This window comes from Vitis vinifera, chromosome 9 (genome assembly GCF_030704535.1).
Source record: "Vitis vinifera cultivar Pinot Noir 40024 chromosome 9, ASM3070453v1".
NCBI classification, from domain to species: domain Eukaryota; kingdom Viridiplantae; phylum Streptophyta; class Magnoliopsida; order Vitales; family Vitaceae; genus Vitis; species Vitis vinifera.
In genome coordinates, this window is record NC_081813.1 from 14,303,690 (window position 1) to 14,316,966 (window position 13,277).

Consider the following 13,277-nt stretch of genomic DNA (forward strand, 5'->3'; position numbering starts at 1 on the left):
CATAACTTTAGGCTATGAAATATTCTAAGGACGACTATGACTATACCACCTTTAAAAGATTGTTAATTGACAACTTTATTTTGCTTAACTTTTTATTATAGAACATAAATAAGAAGAATTAAAAATTGTCTGCACAACTTCTAACTATAAGATAATGTAATACAATTTCCGTTAATAAGATAATAATTGACAAATTATAAACATCATAAAAACAAAATATGATGAAATACCACTTCTTGATAGATCTCGAGAATAAGAATGTCTAAAGAACGCCTTCTTTTTATTAATAGGTATAATGGAGTGATTAAGGTAAGCAATAATTCTCGTTATAAACTCCCTATTTTCAACTAAACCTTCATATTAATAACACTTTGTAAAATAAAATTTAACAAAGAAAATTAAAAGAAAAAGGGAAGAAAGGTGAGAGAAAAAGAAGAAAGTTTATTTATTTCTGAAATTCATTAGCCCATATATCCTTTTTTATACACGAGAGATAGTAAATTATAGTAAATTACTTTGTGAGAAAATTCAGAAAAAAAATCGTTTAATAGAAATTTAATCAAAATTTACAGAAATTCTAGAAAAGAAACTTCGTGAAATAATAAGATAAGCAATAATACTCATAGTTTTTTTTTTAAAAAAAACAATGTATATTATAAAATTTATAATGCTGGATAATAATCTTGCATTTTAAAGAAACATTTAATTCTAAAATGATATATAAAAGAAATGATGATATATTTACAATTATTTTTATTTAAAAATTTATGTTTTTCTTACATTTAATTAATATATAAACCGTATAAAAATAACTTGTTCAAAAGATTATTGTGAGTTTTTTTTTTGTTTTATGTTTTGAACAATTAAATTATTGGAATCTAAAAAAAATAATTAAAATAATTTATTTACTAAAGTTTATAAAATTAATGTTTTACACAAAGATTAAAATATCGATTTTTGTGAATATATCGATAACATGATTTTACAAATATATAAGGATATATTAAAAAATATCAATGAATATTTTGATATAAAATATTTTTATTAAAAAATATTAATAATTTTATTTATGAATTAATATTTATCTTTATATTCTAAATGCATATTTAACACAATAATATTGAATAAATAAAAGCACAATTCCATATCAAAACTTGGAAAGAAAACAAAGGTATATAACCTCTATTTAAAATGGTGTCTTGTACAATCATAAGATTTGATTCAATTGCATAACCCATCTATTATAAATCTATCCTTTCTTTTTTTCCCCTCAGAAGTACAAATAAAGACAATCCAACATTGAAACTTTGAAAGAAAACAAAGTTCTGTAACCTCTTTTTAAAATGGTGGCTGGTAGAATCATATCTACCATGAATGGGATGGTTGATCTGGTTGGGCTTAATCCAACTCTTGATCTATTAGACAAAACTGAAAAATCATTCATGCCATGTGTCATGTGTCATGTGACTTATGTCAAGACTGGCTTGGATTTAGACTTAGAAGACACACAGACAGAATGAGGTGTGTACATGATTATATCAAAGGTCAAATTTGTTTGGTGGGTAACAAGGAACACCTTGCTTGCTGGAGCCAAAGTTCAAACCCCAGCTCCCGTCTTGCCCCTTTTTCAATAAAATAGGTTGCTGTCGGCCGCCATGAATTGGTTTCCATGACTACCGACGTCTGACATTTTGGTTTAATTTCACGCAACTGGCGATCTTTCACTCCTTGATTCGGAACAAGATAGACTCTGACATAAATGAGAAGTCTCTTTATGGATAAAAATTATAAACAAACCATACCTGAAACCAGTCCTGTCCGGTCGATCCATCACATTCTGTTTCTGTAATAGATTAAATGTTCATTTTAGAGCCCAAAATGCAGCATCTATGAGACTCTCCTTCTGTCATCATTTAACGTCCTTTTATTGCCAAAAACGAACACAAGTATGGTGCACTTTTACCATCCACTGTACATGGGAAACTTTTCAAGACTTGGGCACTAAACCCATATGCTATGAAGAAGGAAACAAGTAGAGGTTGAAAATACCCACTTCTATTAAAAAACATCATTAGAAAAGAATGCTCACTTCAGGCCTTGCCATTAGCAGCAAGGCTCTCATAAAACAGTATGTATCCATGATCCGTATTACTGGAATACTCTTGAGCGGATCCGAAGAAAGTCTGAACTGCAGACTCATCAATCATCTCAACATTTTCATCATCAAAGAACAACCAGTGGTTGTGGCTCTTCACAAGGCTGACGTAGTGCCCATGGTTGGGACCACTTCCCACATGAACAACAACAGCAAATAAGGTATACTCGGAGTCCACATCCTCCATGGAGTTAGCTAGTTTGAGCTCCAGAGGAAAGACAACACGGTATGACAGCTTCTTGTGCCGGCCAAGCTGCTCCATATACTTGAAACGTTTCAGATGAATAACCAGGATGTGAGGTGGCTTCTTTATCTTCATCCTCTTCTGGGCTTCTTGCAAACTGCATTCAAGGATGAGATAAACTTGGGAAACTTGGAGGTTTGACTAAAGAAAGCCATTGAACTAAGAGTGATGTAGACTTCTTTCATCAAGCCTTGATAAATGACTACAAAGTCCTACAGACTAAATCAGCTAAATCCCATTACTGTCAGCCAGGTGATCTTGAATTTTAAAAAACCAGAGAGAGATTCCCCTAGTCTAGCCAATTTAAACTGTACAGAAGAACAGAATGTACTGAAACTATAAATGACGCTTCCTATTCATGTTGCATTGTGGCTGCTCCTAATGTCTAATCAGCCTATTATTCCTGAAATAATTGATGCAGTTATAAAGCAAACTAAAGGTATGAGAGTTATTTATACAACATAAAAATGCCAAAAGCCTGGAAATAGAGATGAAAATTGATATTCTGCGGCAAATAGATTGTCATAGAAATCATTTGAAGCTATAAATAAATAAATAAACAAATAAATTTGAGTCAGGTGGATTTAGTTAGAAGACAAACTAAAATGCACTCCATTTCACAAAAATGATGCAAGCAATAGTAAATTCCAGCACATTTGAGGGAAGAATGACAGTTAATTGAAACAAGCCTCCTGGACAAATCATCTACTAGATATGGTAAAATGCTGTATATAAACATGAAAGCCTAGGTTTCTTTTTTTTCTATTTTCCCCCTAGAATACCCAAGCATCTCTTTGTAGAGAAGTGGGAGTGTAATGTCACTTTCTCACTTTCTGTACAAGAAAAAAAAAAGACTGTTAGAAATGTATTCTAGAGTTTAGCTAATTCTATATTAGGATAAGTTAGGACTGCAGTATTAGGGCCTACTTTATAGGCTGATTTATAATAATTATTTCTGTATAGTTAACTTCCTAATATAGGACTCTTGTATTTATATACATCAGCTAGGATGAAACCTAAAATAACCTACAGAATATAGGAGTGAATTTTCTGTCCTGTTTCACTATTGTGAACATGGTATCAGAGGAGGTTCAACTCTAACCCTAGCCGCCTCTTAGTCTTGGTGATCCTTTCTTTTCTTTTTCAGTCCTAGTTTGTTTGTTGTGAGGATAGATCGATCCCCTCTTGTGTGATTGATCACTTTGTGCCTCTGAGTTTGAGGTTGTGTGCCTTGTGGTAATTGTGTTTGTGATTCAAGATGATGGATAACATGTCTACTTCAGATTTGCGTGTTTCTGTTGGTACAACAGTGAAGTTTAATGGAAGAAATTATGCTCTTTGGTCCCAAGCTTTTCGTACTTTCTTGGGTTCCCAAGGTCATGACCATCATCTTGTTGATAAAATGTCAGATCCTAAGGATTCCAAGTATGCAGCATGGCGTCAGTCTGACTGTATAGTCAACACATGGATGTTGAATTCCTTGGAACCTGAGATTGCTGCCTCTGTTGGTCTGACATCAACTGCTAAAGAGATGTGGGATGCTATCAAAGAGATGTTTTCTAATGATGGTAATAATTCTCGTTCATTCTCTTTGTTTCAACTTGTTGATCATAAACAAGGTGAGAGGTCCCTTCCAGAATTCTTTGCTGCCTATAGAGGGCTTATCAATGAATTTCACGAGCTTCTGCCTCTTTTCTATAGATTTAGAGACTTAGAAGCGTCAATGGGAAAACCTATTTGTATGTGGTTTCTTAATGAATCTAAATGAGTAGTATAACACTCTTAGGAGTCAATTGCTTGGGGATGGTACCATGCCTACGCTTCAGTCTGCTTTCTCTTACCTACAATTTGCTTCTCTAACCTTGTTCTCCCCTAGTGTGGATCTTGAGCATTCTGACATGGTTGCACATGGCCATGTGCGTGACACTAGAAAGGGCAAAAGTTGTGATCGATTATGTGAGTTTTGTCGTAAATGAGGGTACACCATGGATTGATGTTAGGATAAGCATGGTAAGCCTGATTGGGCTACCAAAGGTGCTAAGTTGTCCAATGTCCCTAAAGCAGCAGCAGTTACACTTGCTTCTAATGGATCTACTTCTTCTTTGGTTGTTCCTGAAGATGTTATTCAGATCTCTACGGAGGAGTATGATAGGTTGCTTCACTCTCAACCAAGTTCTATTGCCTCCTATGCCCTCTAATCAGGTACTAGGGCACTTGCTGCCTTCTTTGGTAATTCTTGGTTAATAAATTCAAGTGCATCAAATCATATGATTGGCAACTAGTGTCAATTCAACAACTTTACACCTTGCCAGTCTTTTTCACCAATTATTGTTGCTGATGGTTCTGTTTCTAATGTGTCTGGTTTTGGTACTGTTCATACCTCCTCTCTTGAGCTCAACTAAGTCTTACATGTCCCAAAATTGTCATTTAATATTCTTTCTGTTAATCAAATTACAAAATCTTTGAATTGTTCTGTATACCTTTCTTTTCTACTCATTGTATTTTTTAGGATCTCCAAACAAATACAGTGATTAGACATGGCTCTGAGTCAGGGGGAGTCTACTATCTTTCTCATGATTCTTCGTCTGTTGCTGTTGCTGCTGGAGGTGTGTCTCTTTATTATTGGCATTGTCGGTTGGGTCATCCTAACCTTTCTAGGTTAAAAAAAGTTGTCTTTTAGTGAGTTTGTTTCTGAAATAAATTGTGATGTGTGCCAATTAGGAAAACATCATAGTGTCTTTTCCTTCTAAAGAAAGTCAAAGTTTACATCCTTTTGATTTAGTGCATTTAGATGTGTGGGGTCCTTGTCGTTATTCTACTGTGTTAGGTTATAGGTATTTTATTACCTTTGTGGATGATCATTCTAGGATGACATGGATTTACTTGTTAAAAGATAGGTCATCTGTTCTTGATGTATTTCAAACCTTTCATAGTGAAATAAAGACTCAATTTTCTTCTAATATTCGTGTGTTAAGATCTGATAATGCTTTAGAATATATGAAATATGATTTCTCTAATTTTTGTTCTTCTAATGGAATTATTCATCAAACATCCTGTGCTTATACCCCACAGTAGAATGGTGTGGTAGAGTGTAAAAACAGACATCTTGAGGTTGCTCACACCATTATGCTTCAAATGATTATGCCCAAATCTTTTTGGAATGATGTTGTACTTACTACAGGATTTCTTATTAATAGGATGCCATCTTCTACTCTTGAAGGTGGCATTCCTTTTAAATGTCTTTTTTCTTGACTCTCCACTTTTTCCTCTTAGTCCTCATTTTTTTGGGTGTGTGCTTTGTTCATCTTTTTGAGACCGGTATGGATAAGCTTTCTCCTAAAGCTGTTTGTTGTATTTTCTTAGGGTATTCTCGCATACAAAAAGGGTATAGATGTTATGATCCAATGGCTAAAAAGATATTTGTTTCTACAAATGTCACCTTTTTTGAGTTTGAATTGTTTTTCAAAGTTTCTGACAAACTGTCTGTCCCTCTTCCTACTCCTATGTATACATCTATTCCACCTTCAAAACCCTTGCAGGTTTACACTAGGCAAAAAGCTTTGCAAACCCCTTGTGCTCCCAAGCCATCTCCTACTCCCATGTATTCTGCTAGTGATTCTATTGATTTGCCAATTGCTCTCTAAAAAGGCAAACATTCTTGCACTCAAAATTCCATTGCTAGTGTTGTTTCCTTTTATCATCTTGGTTCTTCTTTTTGTTGTTTTGCTTTGTCTTTGTCATTTGTATCTATTCTTAAGGATTACCAAGAGGCTATTCAAAATCATAATTGGAAAAAGGCTATGAATGAGAAGTCAGCTCTTCTTACTAGAGACACCTAGGATTTGGTACCGTTACTTGAGGGGGTTTGTTCAGTTGCATGTAGATGGGTTTTTATTGTAGAGTACCATCCCAATGGTTCTATTGAGAGGTATAAAGCACGGCTGGTTGCTAAAGGGTACACACAGACATAGGGTATTGACTTCTTTAAAACTCTCTCTTGTTGCTTTGCTAAGCTCTGTTCGTGTACTTATATTTGTGACAGTCAATAAAGATTAGCATGTATCAACTAGATATAAAGAATGCATTTCTTTATGGAGATTTGATTGAGGAGGTGTATATGGAGCAACTACCTGGATTTGTTGCTCAGGGGGAGCCTCATTTGGTGTGTAAACTAGCAGAGTCCTAGAGCCTGGTTTGACAAATTCAACCATGTAGTTTTTGCTAGAGGATTTAGGCGAAGTCAGGCTGATCATTCAGTCTTTGTGCGACATAGTTCCTCTGGCATTGTGGTACTTATTGTATATGTTGATGACATACTCTTATCAGGTAGTGATGTGACTGGTATTGAAGAAACCAAGAAATACTTGTGGCAATAATTTGTTGCAAAAGACCTTGGTAATTTGAGGTTTTTTCTTGGTATCGAGGTTGCTCATGGTAAACAGGGTCTAGTGCTATCTCAAAGAAAGTATGCGACTGATCTTCTACAAGAAACAGGCCTATTAGGGGCAAAACCAGCAGATGTTCCAATGGAACCTAACCTGGACATGTGGAAGGAGGATGATGACTTTGAGGACAGTGCACAGTACAGACGGCTTGTTGGGAAGCTTATTTATCTAACAGTGACCAGACCAGATATTGTGCATGTCATGCGACTAATTAGCCAGTTTATGGAAAAACCTAAGAAGTGTCACCAGGAGGCTGATTGCAATATTTTGAGATATATTAAAAAATCTCCAGGAAAAGGGCTATGGTTCAAAAAGAACAAACATAAGAATTTAGTAGGTTTTTCATATGCCAATTATGCTAGTGACAAAGGGGATAGATAATCCACATGAAGTTATTGTACTTTTGTAGGAGGTAATCTAGTAACTTGGAAGAGCAAGATGCAGAAAGTTGTGTCTAGGTTTAGTGCTGAAGACAAATATCGCGCCATGGCTCATACCACATGTGAACTGATATGGTTAAAGGCACTTCTTGAAGATTTCAGTATCACATATACAGATCCTTTTCCTATGCATTGTGATAATCAAGCAACAATTCATATTGCGAGTAATCCTGTCTTCCATGAATGGACAAAGCATATTGAAGTTGATTGTCACTTTGTAAGAAATGTTGTCGCCAGTAAAAAGATTTGTACTCCATTTACACCTTCAAAGGACCAGGTTGCTGATATGTTCACCAAGGCCCTTAAGAAGGATGACTTCACTAGATTGAGTGACAAGCTTCACATGATGGACATTTATGCTCCAGCTTGAGGGGGGAGTATTAATAATGTATTCTAGAGCTTAACTAAGTCTATATTAGGATAAGTTAGGACTGCAGTATTAGTGCCTACTTTATAAGCTGTTTTATAGTAATTATTTCTGTATGGTTAACTTCCTAATATAGGACTCTTGAATATATATATATATATCTCAGTTAGGATGTAACCTAAAATAACTTACAGAATATATGAGTGAATTTCTTGTCCTGTTTCACTATTGTGAACAAAGACAAACAATGACAATGCCTAAACAAGTTGTATTGATGCTTTACATTTATTTTGCCAATGATCAAGAGGTCCAGCACTAACTCAGTAGTTGGATTTCTTTGCGACAGAAAGAGAATCACGTCATTAGAGTTTTAGAAGTTTTTTCCCTGACATCAACCATCAGCAGGACACCTAGTTCAGTTTTTGGTTGACTTTGTATGGAGATTCCCAATATGTGGTGTTATCCATCAATATGAGGGCATCCAATGAATTGAACAGTTCTTTGTCTAGCTGTAAATGGTACCTGAAAAAGCTTCTCTTGCTGATTAAATATGGCATACCACTATCATCAAACAACATATAGGTAATCATTGAACATTCTTCACCCTTTCCTGTCTTCTCCAGAGTAAAACATTCAAGGCTTTCTGGGAAACTCTTCATTATGTGACAACCAGACCTGTTGATGATGTTTGTAACAAGAACAGGCAGGCCATAAACTGTCAAGGTTTTCAAACTCATGTCAGAAATCTACTCCAAAGGCCCCCCTAGCTATCCTTCTCTAATGCAATGGATTTCTGTTTCAAAATGCTCATGTATCAACTTTCACTTAATTTTTCCTTTAATCAAGTACTATACCCTTTAAGAAAAAATTGTCAAACTAAGTCTTAGGCCACATAAGATCCTAAAGACTAGTTTCTCTTTCAAAGGTACATCTACCTAAGATTTCTATAGATATACTTTTGCTAATGGATTGACTGATCATGACTGCACTCCCTCATTGTTTAGTATATTCATTTAGTGTCTCCTTTTTACCCAAGTTTGTCAAACTGGGAAGTTGATTGGCCTAACCATACTTTTGTTGGGCTTTACATGAACCATTTTCATTTTGGTGTTTTCTGCCACTTCCAATATTTTTGGAGGATTGTCTTAACTGTTAAGATAATCAATATTGCCATGTACTGGGGCATTATCAATACAAGGACCATTTTCCTGAACATTAAACTGTCACTAAATTTTAAATCTAAATAATTAACATGGTTTGCAATCTCACAAACCATTTGACTATATCCTTTCATCCAATGTAAACATTTATACCTAAAATTTTAAATAAAAACAAAAAGGTAAAGGAAAAACAAATTGTCAATACTAATGAAGATGAAAAGAAAAAGGAAGAAATTCATCTACATAAAAAATAAAAGTAAATAGTACTACCATTAATGCTTACATTTGAAAGTGTAGACCCTTAAAAATTTCTAAGTTCATAAACACACACAAATGTCAGTGGAGAATTTCACTACGGATATTCTACAACTTTAGCAGAACAACAAGCAATTCTTAGCAACAAGGAACATAGTGTAGTACCACAGACACCTCATTTTGCCCATAGCTAAATGACCAATAACCACATGTTAAATCCTGATAATAAGAACCAAAAATGGCCTTTCAGTTTTGACTCTCTCATGAAGTGTTCTTTGCCTAACTAATCTATGGAATGGAAGCCAGCTTGAAGCATGAAAATCCCTAAAATGGTTAAGATTAAGGTTTAGATGCTCTTAACAATTTTTCCAATTAAGTATCCACCATTATATTGTTCTACATAGATAACTTGTCTTTTATGGCTTCTAGATGGTTTTAAGTTACTGTCTCAAGTTCAAAGTTGAGCCATCATTATTTGATCTGAGAAAAAAAAAAAAAAGCTTTGGTGAAAAATGTCTAAGATGTGTATGTGCTGGACAGCCAAGTTTTGAGGCCTATATCCTTTTAATCGGAATAAGTTAATTGTCTGCTTAGAATTGAAAGGATCATTGGAAGAATTTTCATGACCATCTGGAACCCAATTTAGATTTATACTCCTGCGATTAAGCAATGTACATAACTGTGCTGAAGCTGACATACATACTATTAATATTTTATTATATAGTATTCTCCAGACAAAATGAGAAAAGATATCCCTTTTCATAGGCAAACAAAAATTATATGGAAAACATCAATGAAAAAAAAGGCACACCTAAGTGCTCTGGATGTATACAAGTGTGCCAAATGGAAAAAGAAAAAAAGGAGAAAGAAACCAAAATTTTCCCTCCCCATATTTCAATACTAATCAGTCAAATAGATCTAGAAAAGACATGGAATTCACATGCATGGACCTCTTAGCATACAGTAGAAGAAGTGCAAAAACATTTAAATAGCCTCATTACTGTTCCAGATTTTCAGAAGACTCTATCTCTGTATGGTCACAAATAAGCACACAATGGATCAGCCCTCTACACCTACCTCCACTTTTTCTCCACAAACCTCCCTTTCCAGCTCAGCAGAGTCTCTTTTACTGAAGATGACAATACCCATTCCACCCTAAAAGCGAAAATAGTAGGTGCCACAAGTCCCTTGTTTTAACACAATGAAGAAGGAGGTGACTGAGTATTTCTTCTTCCATTTTGCAGAGAAAGCAATAACTTGCCCATAACTTCCCTCATACCACCTCCCATCCAAAGAACCCCATTTTTGTAGGAACCCAAGATTCCAAGCCACTTTCATAGGAAAATCACCTTCTTCCTCTGGCTTTAGAAAAAGTATAGAAAGATTTGACTGAAAATTTTTCCTTCCCTTGAGTCGTTCCAAACCAGACTATCCAATACCTCATCACTGTATATTCTTTGATCCTTGTGAGAAAATCCCCAACCACTTCCGATGGCCAATCACGGAACTGATGAGAAAAGAGATCAAATATGGTAGAAAAAGAAAAAGAAAATGAGCAGTAGAGATTCTTGATCATAGACTAACACCAAACTTGATTCACAAGGGGCTCAACCTTAACATCAAGTACTTAGGACTTTTTGAGGCTCTTGGTTTGCAAGAATAGATTGTACGTGTATCAAAGCCATCTTACTTGTTCTGAGAGGAAAGGATGAACTACCAACATTCAGGGGAAATGTATCAACACTAGTGCATTTAATGTCTCACTGATGATGATGGTCACTAAGAGTCCCTACAAAAGAGAATCCATTCTCCATTCTCAAAGGATAATCAAGAAATCACTACACAAAGAAAGCCTCATGTTCGTTATTACAAGATTCTCCTTGGAATGATTATTAGACTTTCAAAACAGCCTTCCTACTCCTGAGGTGGCTCTATCCACCCCTCAAACTCAGACATCTCACCATCCATGTGACTACCCCCTCTTTAATTAAGAACCTTCCATCAACAATAGGATCTCATTAAAATACAATTTCAATAGAAGTTTATTTATTGGATAACTAAATTTTGATAATGTTTGGTAAATCAACTAAATTTAAACAATTTCAGCTTACTGACAATTGACAAAGGAGGCAAGGAAGACCGTGGTGCAATCACTGCAGAAAACCAGGACACACCAAGGAGACTTGCTGGAAAATACATGGCAAACCAGCAGATTGGAAACCATCTCATTGTCAGAATGATAGAGAGAGTAGAGGGAATCTTGTCTCAGATGAAGATAATTCAGCACCCTCTGAAATGAGTCCCTTCAACAAGGAACAATTGGAACTCCTACAATAAATGATCAATCAATCATAACAGGGTGTGACTACCTCCAATTCTCTCATTGGGTCTGGAACCTTAGCCCAAAAAGGTAATTTTCTTAACGCTTTAAATTTGAGAAGAAAGAATCCAAGCACATGGATTGTGAACTCAGGAACTTCAGAGCATATGACAGGAGATGCTTCAAGTTTTCATAAATATAACCCCTGTTATGATAACTTTACTGTTCGAATCGCTGATCGATCTCTCTCAAAAGTTGCTGGTACAGGATCTGTTGTTATTTCAAAGAACCTAACTCTCGATTCAGTTCTTCTTGTCCCAAATTTAGATTGCAATCTATTGTCAGTTGGTAAACTCACACATGAAAAGAATTGTCTTACTAAATTCTTCCCAAACAATTGTGAATTTCAGGATTTGGATTTGGGGAAGATGATTGGCAGTGCTGAGGTGTGTTCGAGACTCTATATTCCCAATGTCAGCGATTATCCTGAAGAACAACCTCAAAAGGCAGGCTGTTAGAAACGTTCTCTTTCAGTTTCCAGTTCAAATAACAATAGTGTTATCATGCTATGGCACTATCGTCTAGGTCATCCAAGTTTTATGTATCTCAAATGCTTTTTCCTTCATTATTCAATAAAGATTCTAAGTGCCACGGACTTAGGTTCTTCCTAAGCTTACGTGCGGCACTTAGACAAGCCAAGACACTTGAACTTGCTAAGTCAGTCTTACCCTCGATGCTTAACTTGCTAGGCTAAAATGCACACGATTCGAAAGCTAGAAGGCACACATAGGCAGCACTTAAAAAATGAAATCTTTATTACTCTCAAAGGATGTTTACAAGGCTTTTGGAAGCTCACTTGCTTGGTGCCTTAGCCAAATGAAGGTCTCACCTATTTATAGGCACCTTAGGAAGTCTTTGGAATCTTGGATGGTTCCTTACAAATCAAGAATATTCTAAAAACTTCTACATAAGTCTATGTACAAGCCTATGTACAAGTGTATACATGAGACCTCTAGAACTCTTTAGAATGGCTTAGACTCTTCCCATGCCTTCCACCTTAATGTAGAGAAGTGTGGGTTGTCTCTAGCCATCTCTAGAACCTTCCACACTCTTCCCACCAATGGCGAAGTGTATGTGGCTCTAGGAGTCTCCAAAAGCTTCCCACCCCCTATATAAGCTTATGGGGAGGGTCATTTGGAGCATGTAGTGACACTACACTTTGATACCATGTAGAAGAGAGATTGAAGAATAAAAGGTTGAAAATTCTTCTTCTTAATTCTTATGTACAGAGACACATATACATACATATATATATATATATATATATATACACACACACACAAAAATCTTAGAACCCAAATTAGGGACTTTCCTAACTTAGTTACAACAAAATCCCTTTGATTACAAGATTGTTTAATTCTCTATTTAGAATAACATCTTTCCTAATTTCAATCTTCCACACCTACTATTATCAATTACCATTTTGCAAATTCCACCACTCAATGAGAAAAAAGGTCCAAAAAATAATGGAAGATCATCTGTTGGCTTTTTCAACCTTTTTTTCAACAGTGAATGATAATTGACTACTAAAGAGTTAATTTTTATCATGACATCATCTGACCCCACTATCACTTCCTTCTCGTCTTTTTGATCTTTATGATCAGAATCTTCTTTTCTTTTTATACTTTTTCAATTAGAATACTAACAGCTTGCATGTTAGAAACATAGAATTCCATTGTGGACACTCATTATGCCCACATCCTTCTCTATTGCATTTGGACTATGCAACCACCATTTTTTCAAGTTCCAATATTTGTTTGACCTTTAATCATATCATAAAATAAGCTTCTCCCATGCTTTACCTCCATCAAGTATTCATCCTTCACCAACA

General features: G+C 35.3%; 1 protein-coding gene across 1 annotated transcript in view; it reads right to left on the minus strand.

The window, feature by feature from the left end:
• Nucleotides 1-1,901: 1,901 nt before the first annotated feature.
• Nucleotides 1,902-13,277, minus strand: part of LOC100253333 (ubiquitin carboxyl-terminal hydrolase 4) — a 51,317-nt gene continuing 39,941 nt past the window's right edge. Inside the window, exon 6 of the mRNA XM_002275068.4 lies at nucleotides 1,902-2,496. Within this exon, the coding sequence (XP_002275104.1) occupies nucleotides 2,091-2,496 (406 nt within the window). The 3' untranslated portion in view covers nucleotides 1,902-2,090. The remainder of the gene's footprint in view (nucleotides 2,497-13,277) is intronic.